We start from the raw sequence: 21,860 nt of genomic DNA, 5'->3' as shown, positions 1-21,860 counted from the left end.
CCCCAATGCCGGGGAGCTGGGGGGGGCGGGCCTGCAGGAGGCAGCCAGTCCATGATCCTCTCATCATTGACGTTTCCATGTCCCTCTCCCTTCCTCTCTGAAATCGATAAAAATATATATTTTTAAAACCCGAGGAAGAGCAGCGAGGGGGAGGGGAGAGTCCCGCCGGGACGGGGGCCCCGTGTGACGTCCCCTTCTGGTTGCGCAGTGGACTGCGGAGAGATCGCGGAGAGACACGCCGAGGACCTGGACGGGAAGCGCCTCAACGAGGCGGTGATGGCGCAGCTGTCGCCCACCTCCGGCGCCATAGAGAGGGGGACGCACTACCATCTGAGCGCCCGCGTCCGAGAAATGGCCACGAGGGTAGACTCGCTCAAGGACAGCCACGTCTTCCAGACCTTCTGGGCAGAGGCCGCCCGGGCGCGGGGCACGCAGGAAAAGGAGGAGGAGGAGGAGGACGAGGAGGAGGAGGACGAGGACGAGGAGGAGGAGGAGGGGGAGCCGGGGCCGCTCCTGGACGTGGAGGGTGCCTATGCAGCCCTCTACCTTCCCTGCCTCTCCAAGCTCAGGAAGCTGTACGAGGACCTGAGGGCCGGCGAGCTCACTCTCGGGGAAGTGCATGACCTCTTCGGCGTCTTTGTGGACAAATACGAGGACCTCACCTCCGACCTCCGCATCATGTGTGCCCTGGAGCCCAGCGACCCGGGGGGTTGGATCCAGGAGCGAGTGGAGCAGGTGAAGGAATACCACCAGCTGCATCGGTCTGCCAGGGCGGCCAAGGTCATCTTGGAGGTCAAAGAGACCTTGGGCCTGACCGGGGATTTCAGTCTTCTCGACTTTGTGCTAAGAATGGTGAGTTATTGGCCAGGGACCCCTGGGTGCGGGGGGGGGGGGGGGGTGGTCCCAGCTCCGGCACCCGGCAGCCCTGGGCTCCGGCGCTGAAAGCCGGGATGGGAGTTTCCTGTTTGCGTTTCACCCGGTGCTGAGTGTGCGGGGACCTGCCTTGCCCTCTGGGTGTAGTGTGGCCGCCCCTGCACGGGGGTCAAGGGTGCAGGGCGGAGGCCGGGCTCCGGAGCGGCGGGCGGGGGGCGTGGTGTCTGAGCGCCCCTGGGAAGTGGGTCTTCGGTTTCTGCTCTTTGGGGACGAGCGTTTCTCCCTCTCTCTCTCTCTCTCTCTCTCTTTCACACACACACACACACACACACACACACACTCTCTCTCTTTCACACACACACACACACACACACACACACACACACACACACACACACGCCCCGCATAGGCGCGGGCTCGGTCCCGGGTCTGGGCCCTCGCTTTTCTACTCACGACTCAGGCAGAGAATCCGTGCTGAGCGGTTCATTCAGCTGCTGCGCAGAATGTCCGCACGGAGCAGGGGTGGTGATGGCCGATCGGGGGCCGGGGCACAGCGCCCGGCTCTGGGGTGAGACCCCCCTGCGCCCGTCCGCATCGGAGCAGCCGCAAACCTGGGAGGTCCAGGGCCGTGCGGCGGTCCGCGTTCCTGCTCGGACTCGGGCGGGCTCCAGGTGAGCGGCTCCATCCAGCCCCCAGCAGAGCCGTGTCTTCCAGACGGACGCCTTCGAGAACTCTCGCGACGAGACACTGGGCCAGATCGACAGGCGGGTCGTCGCTGCCACCCAGCTGCTGCGGGGCCTGGACGAGGCCCGGTGCCAGTGTCTGCAGGAGCTGGCCCGGGCCAGAGAGCTCGTCCGCTGGGTCCACGAGGCTGTCAAAGGTACGGTCGGGACTGGGGTTTGCGGGAGCCTGCGTGTCCCGATGGCGCTGGGGTGACCGTCCCAAGCTGACGGGCTGGGGAAAGGACGGGTGCCGTGTGTGGTTGCTGGGAGTTTATGTCAGATACTTCTCATGCTCTGGGGTAAAAGCTGTGTTCTTGGTGACTGTTTCCCCCCCCCCCCCCCGCCCACGCTGTATGTTTGCTGTGGACAGCTGGGGGTCATTTTCTTTCTTTTTTTTATATATAATTTTATTGATTTCAGAGAGGAAGGGAGCGGGAGGGAGAGAGAGACACATCAACGAGGAGAGAGAATCATGGATCGCCTGCCTCCTACACGCCCCACACTGGGGATCAAGCCTGCAACCCAGACACGTGCCCTGACCGGGAATTGAACCCGTGACCACCTGGTTCCTGGGTCGATGCTCAACCACTGAGCCACACCGGCTGGGCAAGGGGGGGATCATTTCCTTAAAAACCTTGCCCCTGCCCTGGCTGGTGCGGCTCAATTTGTTGGAGCATTGTCCCACACACCAAAAGGTTGCAGGTTCAATTCCTGGTCAGGGCACATACCTAGGTTGTGAGTTCGAGCCCCTTTGGGGGCACATGTGGGAGACAAACCACGGATGTTTCTCCCTCCACTCTCCCTTCCTCTCTCTGTAAAATAAAATTTAAAAAGCATATCCTCAGGCGAGAATGAAATAATTTAAAAGAAAGGATGGTGACGCGGTGTGGATCGGATGGCGTCAGGCACACACAGCCGCGGGCGGCCCCGGGGCCCCGCGGTTACTCAGGTCAGGCCTGGCCTGCGGCCTTCCAGTAAGGAGCCGGTGGAGAGGCGCCTGGAATCCTGCGGAAAGCGGACGGTGGATCCACCCCTGGGAACCCCTCCCCCCCCCCCGGATGTCTATGCGAATCTCCTCGCGAGACTGTTGTCCACGGTGAGAGCCTCGTGTCACCACGGCATGGCCCCCGCTCACCTGTCCCCTCTCGCCCCAAGGGGTCAACGAGCTGAAGGTGTTTGTGGACCTGGCGTTGATCTTCGCGGGGGAGAATGACATGGACGTGGACCGCGTGGCCTGCTTCCATGACGCCGTCCAGGGCTACAGCTCTCTGCTCTACAATCTGGACACGAGCGTAGATTTCCACGCGTTCGGGGGACCCCTGAAGAAGCTGTGGAAGGCGCTGGACAACGACCCACACCTGCCCAGTAAGCTGGTGAGTCTCCTTCCCCGTGAGCGGCCCCGCGGGACGCGGGCCGTGGCCGTGTGCACCGTCGCGCACCATGGGCTGAAGACGGTGCTCGCATGTGGACACGCTTTCTCTAGCGCCTGTGTTACAAAGTCAGATCCAAACCGCATGGAAATACAAGGAATTTCTATTAGGCAACCCCGGGCGGGACTCCGAATTCAATAAATCTAGGGTTTTTTTCATAGCAACGTAAATTTATATTAAATGAATTATATTCTGCGAATGATGTCATAATATCCAAATAGCCCTTGGCAGAAAAGAGGTTCTCCACCCCTGATTGAAGGCCCCGTTTCCACCCGGTCCGAGGAGACCCCTCTCCGTCACTGGCCTCCTGAGCAGACCTGTGGCCATGGCCGGACGGCTGCATCCCTGTGGGGGGGCCAATGGAGTAAGCAGATGTCGGGGTGGGGAGGTCCTTCCTTGCTGGAGGCTCACATCTGAACAAAAGGCCTCTGAGGTCGTTTTCCCTCAATGCTTCTGGCTGGACGTGGGGACCCCAAGGACATTTAGAATGAAAGCATCCCAGCCCTGTATAGCTGGCACCCCACCCCCAAGCTGCGGGTCCAGCAGGACAATGCCTTTGTCCACCTGGCCCAGGGCCCGTCTGCACGGGTGGGGCCCCAGGGAGACAGTGACTCCACGTAACAGGCGTCCCAGGAGAGGCAGCCAGAGCACACGGGCCCCCCACACGCACGAGGAAGCTCCCCCACGCCTGGGGTGAGCGCGCCCTGAGAAGGGGGAGAACGCGGGCCATGGCTGCTTTCTCCCCGTCCCACAGCGGGATTCCGCCCGGAACCTGGGGTGGCTGAAGACGGTGGAGGAGAGCCACGGCTCAGTGGAGCGCTCGTCGCTGTCACTGGCCAGAGCCATCAACAGCAGCGGCACCTACGTGATCCAGGCGCCCACCGGGGGCCAGCAGGTGAGCGCCCACTCCCGGGCATACCCACACCACAGCCATGCCCACTCCTGGCCACGCCCACATCGTGACCACACCCACATTCTAGACACACCCACTCCTGGACACACCGCTCACCCCACACGCCCATACCCTGGCCACGTCCACACCGTGGCCACGCCCACACTGTGGCCACACCCACACCGTGGCCACACACACACACACACTGGGCACACCCAGTCCCTGGCCACGCCCACTTCCCCAGAACACCCACCCCCAGACAGGGCTAGACAGGCTGTGTCCATGGGGGTGGGTTTCTCCCTCTGGAAAACCACCCCCACCGCGTCCTGTCCCACAGATCTCCGCAGACACGGTTCTACGTCTGCTCCTCCCGGAGAGCCACGAGGGCCGCCAGGAGCTGCGCAGCTACTCCCTGGAAGAGCTGAAGGAGCTGATGAACAAGCTGATGCTCATGTCGGGCAAGAAGGACCACAACAGTGCTGGCGTGGAGGAGTTCTCCGAGGTGGGGTCTGCTTCTGGCCCGCCGTGGGGTCGTCCGGCTCCTCAGTCGGGGTTGCGGGGGGGCTCCCTGCCGAGTGTCCCCAGGACGGCCGGAAGGGTTTGAGTTTGGGTTTGATCACTAGGAATTGCTCTGCTCTGAAATCCGAGGGTCTGCAGGGTGCGTGTCACCCCAACTCAGGGCCCGGAGGGGCGACCCCGGTGTGACAGGCTCTTCTGTTCGTTTTGCTTTTTAATATTTTTGTTGATGTCTGAGAGGAAGGGAGAGAGAGAGAGAGAGAAACATCAGTGACGAGAGAGAATCACTGATCGGCTGCCTCCTGCAACCCGACACTGGGGATCAAGCCAACAACCCCGGGCATCGAACCGTGACCTCCCGGTTCATAGGTTTACACTCAACCACGGAGCCACGCCGGCCGGGCTGTGACAGGCCCTGTGGTTAGTGGTTCCTTCTTCATGTCCCTAGAGACCACTGTCCCTAAATCGGCTGCCCCGAGAGGAGTGGCCCCGGACACAGTCCTTAGAAAGAAACTGAAATCGCCTCCCTGACTCCCCCAATCAGCAAGAATCCAAAACGAGGTGAAGGCGCGGGTGGGCGGCCTGTGTGGGCGCTGGAAGGGACCGTGGGCGGAGGCCTCCTGGAACAGCCTCTCCATGTTGTTACAAGATTTTTCTCTGAAGTTCATTTGCCCGTTTTTTAAAAAATAAATTTTTTGATTGATGTCAGAGAGGAAGGGAGAGGAAGAGAGAGAGAGAAACATCCGTGATGAGAGAGAATCACGGATCGGCTGCCTCCTGCCCGCCCCACACTGGAGATCAAGCCCACAACCCCGGCCTGTGCCCCGACCGGGAAGGGAACCGTGGCCTCCTGGTTCCTACGTGATGCTCAGCCCCTGAGCCGTTTGCACTTTTTTGCACGCATCGCCCGAGGAAGAGGGTCTGTAAGGGAGGAAGGCAGGCTCTGGGCACAGCCCCGCCTGGGCCCCAGCCCCCTGGCTCCGGGTCTGCTGCCGCCTCCGTCTGGGTTCAGCCCGTGAGGCCCGCCCCCTGTTTCCCTTGGCGACAGGTGTTCTGCAACGTGCAGAGGCTGGTGCAGGCCTTCCTGAGCCTGTACGGCGCCGGGAGCTTCCTGTTCCGGGCCTGGAAGGTGGAGGTGCGCTGCGGCCAGCCCGAGCCCGTGCGCGTGCACTTCGGGCTGCCGCTGCTGCCGCCGCCGCTGCGGGGGCGCGCGCCCCTGGCCCCGCTGCTGGAGGCGCTGTGCCGGCGGATGGAGCGCTTCTTGGACGAGTGGGAGGCGGTCGTGGCGCGGCTGCGAGCGGAGCACTTTTACCTCAACTACTACACGGCCGAGCAGCTGGTGCACCTGAGCGCGGAGCTGGCGCGGCGGCCGCCCGGGGCCTCCGCGCTCGCCATGCTGTCCTTCGTCAAGCGCCAGTGCACCCCGCGGGACGTCGCGGAGGCCTTCAGGGACCCCCGTGGCGATGGCGATGGCGATGGCGATGGCGGGGCGGCCACGCACGAGCTGCGGACAGTGATGGAGAGATTGACCATCCTGCTCATCAGCGCGTCCGGCCTGGTGGACAAGCTGGGGGTCATCATGGAGCAGTTCCTGGGCTGCACGCGTGCCTTCCTGCCCCACTGCCTGGACCTGGAGGCCCTGGGCCGTGGCCTGGCGCGCCTGGCGGCCACGGGCGGGCCCCCCCGTCATGCGGGGGCTCCCCAAAGGCCTGCAGGCCGGCCAGCCCAACCTCATCGTCTGCGGCCACTCGGAGGTGCTGCCGGCCGCGCTGGCCGTCTACATGCAGAGCCCGGAGCAGCCACTGCCCACCTACGACGAGGTGCTGCTGTGCACGCCGGGGACCGCGTTCGAGGAGGTGGCGCTGCTGCTGCGCCGCTGCCTGAGCCCGGGCGCCCCCGGCCGCCGCGTGTACAGCCTGCTGTTCGCGGACCAGCTGAGCTACGAGGTGGCCTGCCGGGCGGAGGCGCTGCTCCGGGGCCTGCGCACCGGGCCGCACCGGGAGGACTTCCAGCTCGTCCTGGTCTGCGACTGCGAGCGGGAGCACTGCTACCTGCCCTCGGCCTTCAGCCAGCACAGAGTCCCCGCCACCCCCCAGGCGCCCCTCCAGGCCGCCCGGGACTACCTCGCGCACCACTACCAGGTCCCCAGGGGCACCCCGTCGGCCGCCGTCGCCTTCAAGGACCGGATGTGTGTGGGGATCGTGGCCTCGGCGAGAGCGGGCGTCGGTAATGACGGCGGCTGGGGGGACGGCTCTCCCCTGTCCCCCGGGGTGGAGGGGACGCTGACGCAGCCCTCCCGTAAGAAGGGAAACGGAGTCTCAGGGACGTGAAGCTGCAGATTAGAGCTCAACCAGAGGGGACACGCCCTGGTTCCCGGGAGCCAACCACCTCCCCTCTCTAAGCAGCCTCGTCCTGTTTGCTTGTTTTCCCGTGGCTTTTTAGAGAGTGGAAAGGAGGGAGAGAGAGAGAGAGAGAGAGAGAGAGAAACATCGATGTGAGAGAGACACAGATGGGTTGCCTCCCGCTCACCCTGACCGGGTTATCCAACCTGCAACCCAGGTACGAGCCCTTGATTGGGAATCGAACCTGAGACCCCTCGGCGCGCAGGTCTGTGTTCCAACCGCCGAGCCCCACCGGCAGGGCTCCTGTTTGTTTGTTTGTTTTGTTTTTATTTTATATTATTTTTTAAATATATTTTTATTGGTTTCAGAGAGGAAGGGGCAGAGAGAGAAACATCAGTGTTGAGAGAGCATCACGGATCGGCTGCCTCCTGCAGGCCCCCTCCTGGGGATCGAGCCTGCAACTCGGGACCCTTCAGTCCTCAGGCCGATGCCCTAGCCCAGGGGTGGGCAAACTTTTTGACTCGAGGGCCACCATGGGTTCTTAAACTGGACCGGAGGGCCGGAACAAAAGCATGGATGGAGTGTTTGTGTGAACTCATATAAATTCAAAGTAAAGGAGCGGAGGGGAGAGCAAGAGAACCGGATAGAACAGCCGGATCCGGCCCGCGGGCCGTACGTAGTTTGCCCACGGCTGCCCTATCCACGGAGCCACCCCGGCAGGCTCCTGTTGGTTTGTTTTTACCCTGCATTGGCCGCTTCGGGCTGGATGTGGGTCGTGAGCAGGGGGAGGTAAGACCTCTGTCGGAGAGGATGCCGGTGCCTCTTCTCCCTTCAGTCCCCGGCCCGTTTCCGCCCCCGTGACTTTATCCCATTCCCGGTCCTGCGCGTCCCCTCCGCCCGCAGGGCACGCTCACCTTGCGCCCCTGGTCCCGGGAAACGGGGGACGTGAGCAGGAAACAGCGAGGAAACCGAGGGCTCCTTCGCCCCAGGTCCCGTGGCACCGGTGTGGCGTTGTGTGCCCGCAGAGAAGGGGCTTGTGCGCCCCTCTTCCCTGGCCCGCGGCCCAGGCACCGACTTCCACGCGTTCACATCTGTTGCAGGGAAGTCTCTCTACGTGAAGCGACTGCACAAAACGCTGCAGAGGAAGTTCCCTGGGAAGCAGGTGCCTCTCAAAGTCATCCGCCTGCTGGACCCGCAGGTGGACGAGGGCCAGGTCCTGGGCTCCCTGCTGCCCTTCCTGGACCCCAAGTGTCAGAGGAGCCCCGCCATGTTCCACCTGGACGTGACCTCCTCGGTGAGGGTCTGGGCCGCCGCCAGCGGCCACGGCGGGAAAGACACGGTGGCTCCCCCGTCCCGTCCCGTCCCGCCTCCTTCCCATCACAAAAAAATGCTTTATCGCCCGGCCGGCGTGGCTCAGGGGTTGAGCGTCCACCTATGAACCAGGAGGTTACGGTTGGATTCCCTGTCAGGGCACAGGCCCGGGTTGTGGGCTCGATCCCCAGTGTGGGGCGTGCAGGGGACAGCCGATCCATGATTCTCCCTCATCATGGATGTTTCTCTCTCTCTCTCCCTCTTTCTTCCTCTCTCTAAAATAAAAAACACACCCACATATTTAAAAAAAAAAAAAAAGAATTTCCTTAGCATAGCATGACTTGATATTCAGTCCCATCGTGTCCAAGAACAGAATAAAAAGGTCCTCAGGGCAGGGGCTGGTCTTTTGGGTAAATATATATAATTTTAAAAATATATTTTTATTGATTTCAGAGAGGAAGGGAGAGGTAGAGAGAGAGAGAGAGAGAGAGAGAAACATCAATGATGAGAGAGAATCATTGGCTGCCTCCTGCACGTCCCCCACCCGGGATCGAGCCTACAACCCGGGCCTGTGCCCCCAACTGGAATTGAACCTAGGACCCCTCAGTCCGCAGGCCGACGCTCCGTCCACTGAGCCACACCAGCCAGGGCTTGTGGGTAAATAATGACATCGCGTGTGGTTCTCTCTCCAGGTGCAGGCTGGGGTCTGGGCGTTTCTCTTCAAGCTCCTGGTGCTGCAGTACTTAATGGACTCGAACGGGAAAATGTGGCTTCGGAGCCCGAGCCACTTATACGTCATCGAGATCCTGGAGGGCCACTCGGCGCTGCCCACGAGGTCTTCCAAGCTGGTGCGCACCCAGGGCCTGTCCCGTCGGGGGTGGGCGCCTGCCTACATGCTCGCCACCCCCCACCTCTGCCTTCGCGAGGCGGCTAAGCGCAGGGTTCGACAAGAAAAATCCATCTTTAAACGTACTTTGTTTTAAATGCCTGGAATGAAAGTTTGTTTGTTTTTTTATATCCTCACCCGAGGATATGTTTTTATTTATTTTATTTTTTTAAAATATATTTTTATTGCCGAAACCGGTTTGGCTCAGTGGATAGAGCGTCGGCCTGTGGACTGAAGGGTCCCGGGTTCGATTCCGGTCAAGGGCATGTACCTTGGTTGCGGGCACATCCCCAGTGGGAGGTGTGCAGGAGGCAGCTGATCGATGTTTCTCTCTCATCGATGTTTCTAGCTCTCTATCCCTCTCCCTTCCTCTCTGTAAAATATCAATAAAATATATTTAAAAAAAAAAAATATATATATATATATTTATTGATTTCAGAGAGGAAGGAAAAGGGAGAGAGAGATAGAAACATCAGTGATGAGAGAGAATCATTGATCGGCTGCCTCCTGCACACCTCCTACTGGGGATCGAGCCCGTAACCCTGGGCCTGTGCCCTGACTGGGAATCGAACCTTGACCTTCATAGGTTGGCACTCAATCCCTGCGCCACGCCAGCCGGGCATTTTTGTTGATTTTAGAGAAAGAGAGAGAGAGAAACATCTGTGTTAGAGAGAAACATGGATCGGTTGCCTCCCACACACACCCCAACCGCGGTCAAACCCGCAACCTGGCTATGTGCCCCGACCGGGAATCGAACCTGCAACCTTTCGGTGCATGCGACGACGTTCAACCCGCTGAGCCACAGCGGCCAGGGCCGTCACATGGATTTCTCAGCCAAAGGGAGCTGGATGCTCGCGCACTCGTGCGTAACGGGGAGCTTTCGTTCCGGGGGCTCAGGTGGAAGCACCTCCGTGAGGGACAGCAGCTGCCACAGAGCCTGAGTGTGCGGGGCAGCCACCGGTGCCGGGCGTCTGCTGGCATCGCTTCTAGAAACGTGGTTTTTCACGCAGGCCTATCCGATAGACCACGCAGAAGGTTCCAACGCCAAAAGCATGGTATTTTTTTTAATATATTTTTTATTGATATTTTACAGAGAGGACGGGAGAGGGATAGAGAGCTAGAAACATCGATGAGAGAGAAACATCGATCAGCTGCCTCCTGCACACCTCCCACTGGGGATGTGCCCGCAACCAAGGTCCATGCCCTTGACCGGAATCGAACCCGGGACCCTTCAGTCCGCAGGCCGACGCTCCATCCACTGAGCCAAACCGGTTTTGGCGGTATTTTTTTGTTTTTATATGAAAATATTTTTAATTGATTTCAGAGAGGAAGAGAGAGAGAGAAACATCTATGAGGAGAGAGAACCATGCATCGGCTGCCTCCTGCACACCCCCGACTGGGGATGGAGCCCGCAACCCGGGCCTGTGCCCCGACCGGGAATCGAACCGGTGACCTCCTGGTTCGTTGGCCAACACTCAACCGCTGAGCCACGCCGGCCAGACAGAAGCCTGTGTTTGGGAAATCCAGCTCGTAACGGTTTTCTTCACCCTCTCTCCTTCCCAGAGGACACGCGCCCCCCAGTTTAGTCTGCTGGACGTGTTCCCCAAGGTCACCTGCCGGCCCCCCAAAGAAGTGATGGAAATGGAGCTGAGCCCCGAGCGGCACTGCAGGGAGCCGGGCATGGACCCCACCGAGTTCTGCAGCGAGACCTTCCAGAGACCTTTCCAGTATCTGAGACGGTTCCATCAGAACCCGAACCGGAACCTGGACGCGTTCACGTACCAGAAGGACCGGGTGGAGGGCACCCCGCAGGAGTGCCTGCAGCACCTGCTCCTGTACTGCGGGGTGCTCGACCCGTCCTGGGCGGAGCTGCGCAACTTCGCCCGCTTCCTGAACTGCCAGCTCAGGGACTGCGAGGCCTCCATCTTCTGCAACCCCGTGGCGGTCGGGGACACGCTGCGGGGCTTCAAGGACTTTGTGGTGACCTTCATGATCTGCATGGCGAGGGACTTCGCCACCCCGACGCTGCGCATGTCAGACCAGAGCCCCGGGGCGCACGCGGTCGCCATGGACGGGGTCACCGAGGAGGACATCGCCCCGTTCTCCCTCCGCCGGCGGTGGGAGTCGGAGCCCCACCCGTACCTGTTCTTCAACGGGGACCGCACCTCCATGACCTTCATCGGCTTCCACCTGGAGCCCAACCAGACGGGCGCCTTCGACGCCGTGGACCCCGCGAGCAAGAGGGTGATCAAGAGGGACGTGCTGACGAGGGAGCTGTACGAGGGGCTGCTGCTGCAGGGCGTGCCCTTCAACGTGGACTTCGACGCGCTGCCCCGGCACGAGAAGCTGGAGCGGCTCTGCCTGGCGCTGGGCATCCAGTGGCCGGTGGACCCCGACGACACCTACGAGCTCACGACGGACAACATGCTGAAGATCCTGGCCGTGGAGATGCGCTTCCGCTGCGGGATCCCCGTCATCGTCATGGGGGAGACCGGCTGCGGCAAGACCCGGCTCATCCGTTTCCTCAGCGAGCTGCGGCGCGGGGGCGCCGACGCCGAGACCCTGCAGCTGGTCAAGGTCCACGGCGGGACGAGCGCCGACACGATCTACGGCAAAGTCCTGGCGGCAGAGGCCCTCGCCCAGCTCAACAGGAGCGACCACGGGCTGGACACCGTCCTGTTCTTCGACGAGGCCAACACCACGGGCGCCGTCAGCTGCATCAAGGAGGTCCTGTGTGACCGCACGGCGGGCGGCCAGCCGCTGGCCGAGGACTCGGGCCTGCACGTCATCGCGGCCTGCAACCCCTACCGGAAGCACTCGCCGGAGATGATCGCCCGCCTGGAGGCGGCCGGGCTGGGCTACCGCGTGCGCGCCGAGGAGACGGCGGACCGGCTGGGCTCCATCCCGCTGCGGCAGCTGGTGTACCGGGTGCACGCGCTGCCGCCCAGCCTGGTGCCCCTGGTGTGGGACTTCGGGCAGCTGAACAACGCCGCGGAGAGGAAGTACATCCAGCAGATCGTGCGGAGGCTGGTGGGCGGCACCCCCATCGGCCCCGGGCAGACGCGCGCCATCGCCGACGTGCTCTACGCCTCCCAGTGCTTCATGCGGAGACGGGAGAACGAGTGCAGCTTCGTCAGCCTCCGGGACGTGGAGCGCTGCGTGCGCGTCTTCCGCTGGTTCTACGACCACAGCGAGATGCTGCTGTCCAAGCTGGCCGCCTCCCACGGGGAGCCCGGCGGGGACAGCCCCTCCGACGCCGACTCCTCCGACTCCGACTCCGGCTCCAAGAGCGACCCGGTGTTCTGGTCGCTGGTGCTGGCCGTGGGCGTGTGTTACCACGCCTCCCTGGAGAAGCAGGACGCCTACCGCAAAGCCATCTGCGCGTTCCTCCCGCCGCCCTACGACAGCAGCAAGGCCGTGCTGGACGCCATCGCGCGGACCCAGGACCTCTTCCTGGAGGGCGTGTCTCTGAGGAAAACGGTCGCCAAGAACCTGGCCTTGAAGGAGAACGTCTTCATGATGGTCATCTGCATCGAGCTGAAGATCCCGCTCTTCCTGGTGGGGAAGCCCGGCAGCTCCAAATCCCTGGCCAAGACCATCGTGGCGGACGCCATGCAAGGCCCGGCCGCCCCCTCGGAGCTCTTCCGGAGCCTGAAGCAGGTCTACCTGGTGTCGTTCCAGTGCAGCCCGCACTCCACCCCGCAGGGCATCGTGGGCACCTTCAAGCACTGCGCCCGCATGCAGCAGGGCCGGGACCTGGAGCAGTACGTGTCCGTGGTGGTGCTGGACGAGGTGGGCCTGGCCGAGGACTCGCCCCAGATGCCCCTCAAGGCCCTGCACCCGCTGCTGGAAGACGGGTGCATCGAAGACGACCCCGCCCCCCACAAGAAGGTGGGCTTCATCGGCATCTCCAACTGGGCCCTGGACCCCGCCAAGATGAACCGGGGCATTTTCGTGTCCCGCGGCAGCCCCAGCCAGAGGGAGCTCGTTGAGAGCGCCCGGGGGATCTGCGCGTCCGAGCGCCTGGTGCAGGAGAGGATCCAAGGGTACTTCCGGCCCCTGGCCAGAGCCTACGAGGCGGTGTGCGCGAAGCAGGACAAGGAGTTCTTCGGCCTCCGAGACTACTACAGCCTCATCAAAATGGTCTTCGCCGCCGCCCAGGCCTCCCACAGGACGGTCTCGCCGCGAGACATCGCGCAGGCCGTGCTCCGCAACTTCAGCGGCAAAGACGAGATCCGGGCCCTGGACATCTTCGCGGCCCACCTGCCCCAGGCGAAGCTCCCCGAGGAGGTCAGCACGCTGCAGCTGATCCGGCAGAACCTGTACGGCGACCTCCAGCGGGCGCCGGGCGCGGGGCCAGGGGACCCGGAGTCTCGCTACCTGCTGGTGCTGACGAGGAATTACGTGGCCCTGCAGATCCTGCAGCAGACGCTGTTCGGCGAGGACCAGCAGCCCGAGATCATCTTCGGGTCCAGCTTCCCCCGGGACCAGGAGTACGCGCAGATCTGTAGGAACATCAACCGCGTGAAGATCTGCATGGAGACGGGCAGGACCGTGGTGCTGCTCAACCTGCAGAACCTCTACGAGAGCCTGTACGACGCCCTCAACCAGTACTACGTCTACCTCGGGGGCCAGAAGTACGTGGACCTGGGCCTGGGGACCCACCGGGTCAAGTGCCGGGTGCACCCCGACTTCCGCCTCCTCGTCATCGAGGAGAAGGACGTGGTGTGCGAGCACTTCCCCATCCCCCTCATCAACCGGCTGGAGAAGCACTACCTGGACCTCAACACGGTGCTGGAGCCGTGGCAGCGGCGCCTCGTGGAGGAGCTCAAGGGCTGGGTGGACGCGTTCATCGACGTCAAGGCGGGGCGGGCCCACGCCCGGTACAGCCCCTCGGACGTCTTCGTCGGCTACCACGAGGACTCCTGTGCCTCGGTGGTGCTCCAGGTCATCGAGCGGCTCGGGCCCGGGGACCCGAGCCAGGAGCGTTACCGGAAGGTCCTGGAGGACGCCAAGCTGGTGCTGCTGGACTGCGCCACGCCCGACGCCATCGTCCGGCTCGGCGTGTCCGCGCTCGGCCAGAGCGCCGCGCAGGCCCTGGCGCGAGAATACTATCACGGGCAGCGGCACGACTCCTTCGCGGACTTCCTGCAGGCTCACCTCCGCGGGCCGCGCCCGGAGCGCCACCCCGTCTTCACGGAGGTGATTATCTCCCCGCGCTGTCACCCTCACCACCTTCCACCTCAGAGTCCTTGGTCCCTGGAGTCCAAAAGGCAAGGTTCTTCCCCAGTCGGTTCCGGTCCGGGTCTAGGAATCAGAAAAGGACAGGTTGAGACTTTATTTTTTTTTCTTATTTTTTATTTTTATTTTTTTAAAATAAATTTTTATTGATTTCAGAGAGGAAGACAGAGGGATAGAGAGTTAGAAACATCGATCAGCTGCCTCCTGCACGCCCCTTACTGGGGATGTGCCCGCAACCAAGGCAGATGCCCTTGACCGGAATTGAACCCGGGACCCTTCAGTCCGCAGGCCGACGCTCTATCCACTGAGCCACACCGGTCAGGGCAGGTTGAGACTTTTTAAAAAATACGTTTATTGATGTCAGAGAGGAAGGAAGAGGCAGAGAGAGAGAAAAACATCAGTGATGGGAGAATCACGGATCGGCTGCCTCCTACACGCCCCACCCTGGGGATCCAGCCCGCAACCCGGGCCTGTGCCCTGATCGGGAATGGAACCGTGACCTCCTGGTTCCTAGGTCGACGCTCACCCACTGAGCCACCCGGCCGGGCCAGGCAGCATCTTCTTTAAGAGCTGGCCCCCCAGGGCCTGGGAAGGGCGGTTGGGAAAGTATCGCAGTGTCGGTGAGAAGCAGCAGAGCCGGGGCGGGAGACCAGGAGGGGCCGTGACGGAGCCTCACGCGCGAAGCCGCGAGGCGGGGGGAGCGACCCCGGGGAGGCTCCAGGGAGGGCGCGGCGGCGGCGGCACTGAGAGCCCGCTCTCTCCTGTGGAGGCGGGCAGGCAGGGAGGGGTGTGTGCTGAGAGGCGGGAAGGGGCGGTGAGAGTGTCATAGAACAGGCACACCAGCGTGGAGGCTGCCGGAGCCTGCCAGGTAAGTGGGGGCGGGTGGAGAGCTGGAGGTAGGAATACACGGGCGGAGGGAACGGCCGGCCCCGGCTCAGGGCCGCGGGTGGTGGAGGAGTCTGGGGGGATGACTCCCGAGCTGTTCCTTGGACGGCTGGAAGTCCAGTCCATCCCCACGGAGGGTCCTGGATGAGCGGCGAGTTTGGGAGGGGGTGTGGGGTGGGGGTAAATCCCACTCGGGGCCCCCGTCAGCCCTGGAGGACGTGACTGTCATGCCGTCGGGCCGGCCCAGGGCGGGGGGCGGCGGCCGCCGGGGCAGCACGCCCATCGGGAGAGGGAGAGTTCCGGGTGCGCTGCGCGGGGACCCAGTGGCGGCAGAGAGCGCCACCTGACAGTGAAGCAAGGTCGCCAGGGAGGAACCGCCGTTTGCGTGGAGCCTGCGGGACAGTCAGACTTCCCAGTCGGGACCGAAGCAGGAAGAGACGCCGCGCCTGGGGAGGAGACCCCGCCTTCGGGACAGGGCGTCCTCCCTCCACTGCCCCTGGCCCCGGGTTCTGCTCCCCTCCGCCCTGCTCCCCTCCGCCCTGCCCCCTCCGCCCTGCCCCCTCCGCGCTGCCCCCCTCCGCCCTGCTCCCCTCCGCCCTGCTCCCCTCCGCCCTGCCTCGTCCTTAAAAACCCGGGGTTTGGATGCTTTGCTGTCCGTGTGCCAGCAGCCCCGCGCCAGCCCACGGAAGGTGCTGGCTGACCGTCGGCGCGTTTGCGGGATCCGAGCCCCGGGGACGTGCCAACAGCCTGCATTCCCTGACCCTGCAGGTCACCACTTTCTCCAGACTGCTCACCTCTCACGACTGCGAGGTGCTGGCGTCGGAAGTGAGCAGCTCCCTGAACCCCACCATCCTGTCGCTGCAGCAGTTTGACACCGAGCACTCGTTCCTCAAAGAGGTTCGGTGAGTTTCCCGCCGTCCCTCCTCCCGTCCCTCCTCCGGGCTCCGTCCCTCCTCCCGTCCCTCCTCCCGTCCCTCCTCCCGTCCCTCCTCCCGTCCCTCCTCCAGGCTCCGTCCTGCCGTCCCTCCTCCCGTCCCTCCTCCCGTCCCTCCTCCCGGCTCCGTCCCTCCTCCCGTCCCTCCTCCCGTCCCTCCTCCAGGCTCCGTCCTGCCGTCCCTCCTCCCGTCCCTCCTCCCGTCCCTCCTCCGGGCTCCGTCCCTCCTCCCGTCCCTCCTCTGGGCTCAGTCCCTCCTCCCGTCCCTCCTCCCGTCCCTCCTCTGGGCTCAGTCCCTCCTCCCGTCCCTCCTCCCGTCCCTCCTCCGGGCTCCATCCCCGCCGTCCCTCCTCCCGTCCCTCCTCCGGGCTCCGTCCCTCCTCCCGTCCCTCCTCCCGTCCCTCCTCCCGTCCCTCCTCCGGGCTCAGTCCCTCCTCCCGTCCCTCCTCCCGTCCCTCCTCCCGTCCCTCCTCCGGGCTCCGTCCCCGCCGTCCCTCCTCCCGTCCCTCCTCCAGGCTCCGTCCCCGCCGTCCCTCCTCCCGTCCCTCCCTCCCGGCTCCGTCCCCGCCGTCCCTCCTCCCGTCCCTCCCTCCCGGCTCCGTCCCCGCCGTCCCTCCTCCCGTCCCTCCCTCCCGGCTCCGTCCCCGCCGTCCCTCCTCCCGTCCCTCCCTCCCGGCTCCGTCCCCGCCGTCCCTCCTCCCGTCCCTCCTCCCGTCCCTCCTCCCATCCCTCCTGTCCCTCCTCCCAGCTCCGTCCCCGCCGTCCCTCCTCCTGTCCCTCCTCCCGTCCCTCCTCCCATCCCTCCTCCCGTCCCTCCTCCCATCCCTCCTCCCGTCCCTCCCTCCGGGCTCCGTCCCCGCTGTCCCTCCTCCCGTCCCTCCTCCCATCCCTCCTGTCCCTCCTCCCAGCTCCGTCCCCGCCGTCCCTCCTCCTGTCCCTCCTCCCGTCCCTCCTCCCATCCCTCCTCCTGTCCCTCCTCCCGGCTCCATCCCTGCCGTCCCTCCTCCCGTCCCTCCTCCGGGCTCCATCCCTCCTCCCGTCCCTCCTCCCGTCCCTCCTCCTGTCCCTCCTCCCAGCTCCGTCCCCGCCGTCCCTCCTCCTGTCCCTCCTCCCGTCCCTCCTCCCATCCCTCCTCCCGTCCCTCCTCCCATCCCTCCTCCCGTCCCTCCCTCCGGGCTCCGTCCCCGCTGTCCCTCCTCCCGTCCCTCCTCCCATCCCTCCTGTCCCTCCTCCCAGCTCCGTCCCCGCCGTCCCTCCTCCTGTCCCTCCTCCCGTCCCTCCTCCCATCCCTCCTCCTGTCCCTCCTCCCGGCTCCATCCCTGCCGTCCCTCCTCCCGTCCCTCCTCCGGGCTCCATCCCTCCTCCCGTCCCTCCTCCCATCCCTCCTCCTGTCCCTCCTCCCAGCTCCGTCCCCGCCGTCCCTCCTCCTGTCCCTCCTCCCGTCCCTCCTCCCATCCCTCCTCCCGTCCCTCCCTCCCAGCTCCGTCCCCGCCGTCCCTCCTCCCGTCCCTCCCTCCCGGCTCCGTCCCCGCCGTCCCTCCTCCTGTCCCTCCCTCCGGGCTCCGTCCCCGCCGTCCCTCCTCCCATCCCTCCTCCCGTCCCTCCCTCCCGGCTCCGTCCCCGCCGTCCCTCCTCCCGTCCCTCCCTCCGGGCTCCGTCCCCACGTGGCTGGAGCGACCACGGTGCTGCCGGCAGCGTTGGGGAACGAGCGTGAGGACCTGGGACTCGCTAAACCCCCCGTGTGCGTCCTGTCCCCGCTGCTGTCTCCTGGGTGGGCGTCCTGCTCTGAATCCTGGTCCCGGTCTCATCGGGCCGCGTGTACTGGGTCCATTCTTTCCCCGCGGGTTCCCACCCCCTTGGGGAGAGAATCCCACCTGAGTAGCTGAGTGGTCGCCCTTACAGTTCCCATCGCGGGGGGCGGGGGGGTGGGGGGGAGGAGGGGGACAGGCGGGGGGGTGGGGGGGAGGAGGGGGACAGGCGGGAGGGCCTTTCTCACCCGCTGCGGACGGAGAGAGGACTTGCGTGCTTCCTCTTGTTCCCAGAAAGTGCCTGGCGAGCGCGGCCACACAGAAGACCCTCATCATCCAGACGGACTTCGAGGACGGGGTCCACAGCGCCCAGCTCATCGCCTCGGCCAGGTTCGCTCCAGTTTTCCTCCCGGCGCCTGGGGGTGCCCCCCTGAAGACGGGACGGGACGGGATCGGAGCTCACGCAGAAATGAAAACAAAACCGGCTCTCCCCTCCCATCTTCCCCGTGGCGGGCCAGGGGGACGGGGGAACGGGAAGCAGAGGGGCCAGGCTGAGAACAACACCAACAGGGAGACACGCAGGGAGTGTAAACGCTAGCGCCGTGATCGGTCGGCAAACCGCGGCTCGCGAGCCACAGGCGGCTCTTTGGCCCCTGGAGGGTGGCTCTTCCACGAAAGACCACGGCCTGGGCGAGTCTGTGTTGAAGAAGTGGCATTAGAAGAAGGTTACGTTTAAAAAATGTGGCTCTCCAAAGAAATGTCCATCGTGGTCCTGTTGGTATTGGGCTCTGTGGACCAATGAGTTTGCCGACCGCTGTGCTGGAGGGTCAGTAGGATGTGAAGGGATGTCTGCAGGCCTGTTCGGGTCACGATTAGTTTTAAACGATACGATGTGAATGATTGCAAGGTCAAGGGCAGGAACAGGACGTAAGTGATTTCATCCGTATTTCTTTCTTTCTTTTTTTTTAAAAATATATTTTATTGATTTTTTTACAGAGAGGAAGGGAGAGGGAGAGAGAGTTAGAAACGTCAATGAGAGAGAAACATACATCGATCAGGTGCCTCCTGCACCCCCACCCCCCCCACTTGGGAAGTGCCCACAGCCAAGGTACATGCCCTTGACCGGAATCAAACCTGGGACCCCTCCGTCCGCAGGCCGACGCTCTATCCACTGAGCCACACCAGCAAGGACTCATCCGCATTTCGTGGATTGGTTAATAGTGTCTGTCGGGGACAGGCGAGGCTTTTAGAACCGCGTTCCCTGTCCCTCGTGTCATGGCCCCCTCTGGCCCCTGGCGGTCTGTCCCTGAGACCCTGCTGCTGGGAATGCAAAGTCCCTCCAGCCTTGCCCTCGGGGGCGGGGCGGTTCGGGAAGCCATCGCGGAGCCCAGGGGAGGGGTTTCTGATCCAGAAGAAATGCCTCTTCAATGCCAAGGGACACGGGGATAGCGGGAAAATACGCCTCTTAGGGAGAACGGGCCCGCGCTCTCAGAAGAGGGATCACCACAAGGGCGCACGTCTGTTTAAAACAAAGAAGGCCGCCCGGCCGGCTTGGTTCAGTGGTGAGCGTCAACCTATGAACCCGGAGGTCAGGGTTCGCTTCCCGGTCAAGGGCTCACACCCGGGTGGTGGGCTCGATCCCCAGTGTGGGATGTGCAGGAGGCAGCTGATGCATGACTCTCGTCATGGATGTTTCTCTCTCTCCCTCTCCCTTCCTCTCTGAAACCAATAAAATTATTAAAAAAAAAAATAGGGAGACCCTGAGCTTGGACCTGCCAGCCAGCTCCTAGGACACCCTCCGGCCACTTCCCGACTTCAGTGTTGGGGGCCCCGGCTTTGTTTTTTTGCATCGATTTGTGCCGTTGGTTTGTTTTTCAATTTGTTGTGGTTTTGCGTGTTGGTTTTAAAAAAATAGGTATTCTGCCATCAACGAAATCAACAAGGTACAAGGAAAGAAGGCCTGCATCTCTGTCTATTTCATCACGAAACTGTCCCGGATGGGAAGCGGCGCGTCCTACGTGGGGTTCCATGGAGGTAGGACGGACGGGTTGGAGACTGTGGTTACGTAAGGCCGAGGAGTTCTTCCTCGCGGGGGCCTCCGGGTGCAAGCCTGCGGTAGGACACTGGTGTTGGGCTCCGCGGTACTCATCCCACATGCCGCTGGGTTTGTCGCCGCTGGTTCCTGCCCGGAGCACCCACCTCGTGCTCGCTGCTCAGCGCATAGCGCTCCCTGTGAACGCTGCATCCATGTCCCGGGATCCGCCCCGTTTCGTTTTTTATTTTTCCATTTTCGGTTGATCCTCACCCAAGGATATGTTTTTCCGATTAACTTCTAAAGAGAGTGGGAGGGCCCTAACCGGTGTGGCTCAGTGGATAGAGCGTCGGCCTGCAGACTGAAGGGTCCCCGGTTCGATTCCGGTCAAGGGCATGTGCCTTGGTTGCAGGCACATCCCCAGTGGGAGGTGTGCAGGAGGCAGCTGATCGATGTTTCTCTCTCATCGATGTTTCCAACTCTCTATCCCTCTCCCTTCCGCTCTGTAAGAAAATAAAATATATTTAAAAAATAAAAATAAAAAAAATAATAAAAATAAAAAGTTTAAAGAGAGTGGGAGGGAGAGAGAGAGAGAAAAAAAAAACATCAAGTGAGAGAGACACATCGATTGGTGCCTCCCACACTGGCCTGGACCCCGGGGCCGGGGATTGGACCTGTGCCCCTGACCGGGAGTCAAACCCCCACGGTCCTCGGGCTGATGCTCTAACCACTGAACAACCGGCCAGGGCCTCACCGTGTCTACATGGGAAGCGCAGAGAAGGCATTCCCCAGGCACCAGTGATGGACACACTGATACTTTATACCTGCTTTACGGGCGGGGGGCGGGGGGCGCGGGGTGCTGTCTTAAACCACCTCTCCCGCTCCCTCCTCCCTCATGGCTCACCAAGTGTTTTCTAGGTGAGAAGGCTGACGTTCTAGAACGGTCCGCCTAATACCCCGCAGGCAGCAGAGAGGCCCAGCCGCGCCCACCGCGAGGCTGCACCGCGCAGGCCGCCCTCCCACGCGGGGGTCTCCGGCTGGCACGGATGTCGGGTCGAGGAGCTGAAGATGCTAGCTGGGTCGGGGGGAATTTTATTTTATTTTCATTTTTAAAATATGTTGTTATGGATTTCAGAGAGCGAGGGAGAGGGAGAGAGAAAGAAACATCCATGATGAGAGAGAATCATGGACCGGCTGCCTCCTGCACCCCCCCACCACCACCACCACCTAGAGCCCACAACCCGGGCCTGTGCCCTGACCGGGAATCAAAAACCGTGACCTCCAGGTTCATGGGTCGACGCTCCACCCCTGAGCCACGCCGGCCGGGCTGGGTCGGGGGTTTAGACCCCAGGACACGAGCGGCTCCCTCGGGGCTGTGTCGGCCGCGGGACGGGGCCTGTCCCTGCTCCCGGCTCAGGGCGCCGAGACGGGTGGCTTTGCCTCCGCAGGGCTGTGGCGGTCCGTGCACATCGACGACCTGCGGAGATCCACGACCATGGTCGCCGACGTGACACAGCTGCAGGATGTGACCATCAGCCAGCTGTTTGACCCCCAGCGTACGTCCCGGGAGGCCCTGGGCGCATGGCGGCCGGCCGTGTCCGGAGCGCGGGGGCAGGCGAGCGTGGGAGGCCCGGGCAGGCAGTTCCCACCGGAGACGGTGTGTGTGTCTGGGGGTGCGGAAGGGGGTGCGGAAGGCGCAGCGGTGAGCGCCCGCGGCCGGGGGCACTCTGTGTCCCTACATCGGCCTCAGCGCGTGGGACCCCGGAGAGGCCTCCCGCCGAGGACCCCGGGTGGCCCCCAGGCGGAGCTGCGCGCCCGGGCCTCCCCTCGGGGACGACGCAGTGGGCGGCCCGTGGCCTGACGGGGTTGCCTCCGCAGCAGCTGAGGAGGGACACGGGGCCAGGCGCGACCAGGAGGAGGCGATGGAAGTGGACACAGATGAACCCGGGGCCGCGGCCGCGGCGGGCAGGGCGGTGGACGGTCCCGAGGCCCGGAGAGGCCACGTGAGTGCAGCTCTCGCTCCATGGGCCTCCGGGAGCTGCGGGCGC

The 21,860-nt window shown here is 63.2% G+C and overlaps 1 protein-coding gene across 1 annotated transcript in view; it reads left to right on the top strand.

Moving 5' to 3' along the window:
• The window catches only part of RNF213 (ring finger protein 213), a gene marked incomplete at its 3' end in the record, with an annotated part of 87,659 nt that overhangs the window by 29,199 nt on the left and 36,600 nt on the right, over positions 1-21,860 (top strand). Inside the window, 16 exon segments of the mRNA XM_080680866.1 lie at positions 209-420; positions 565-852; positions 1,588-1,753; positions 2,751-2,968; positions 3,780-3,920; positions 4,255-4,419; positions 5,482-6,108; positions 6,110-6,659; positions 7,876-8,069; positions 8,779-8,934; positions 10,536-14,174; positions 15,867-16,000; positions 18,075-18,170; positions 19,696-19,814; positions 21,261-21,368; positions 21,691-21,815. Coding sequence (XP_080536992.1) covers positions 209-420; positions 565-852; positions 1,588-1,753; positions 2,751-2,968; positions 3,780-3,920; positions 4,255-4,419; positions 5,482-6,108; positions 6,110-6,659; positions 7,876-8,069; positions 8,779-8,934; positions 10,536-14,174; positions 15,867-16,000; positions 18,075-18,170; positions 19,696-19,814; positions 21,261-21,368; positions 21,691-21,815 — 6,938 coding nt within the window.

Source organism: Plecotus auritus (assembly GCF_963455305.1).
Source record: "Plecotus auritus genome assembly, chromosome: 7".
NCBI lineage: Eukaryota > Metazoa > Chordata > Mammalia > Chiroptera > Vespertilionidae > Plecotus > Plecotus auritus.
The sequence above is the reverse complement of the archived record's forward strand: the minus strand, read 5'-3'. Positions and strand labels throughout refer to the sequence as shown.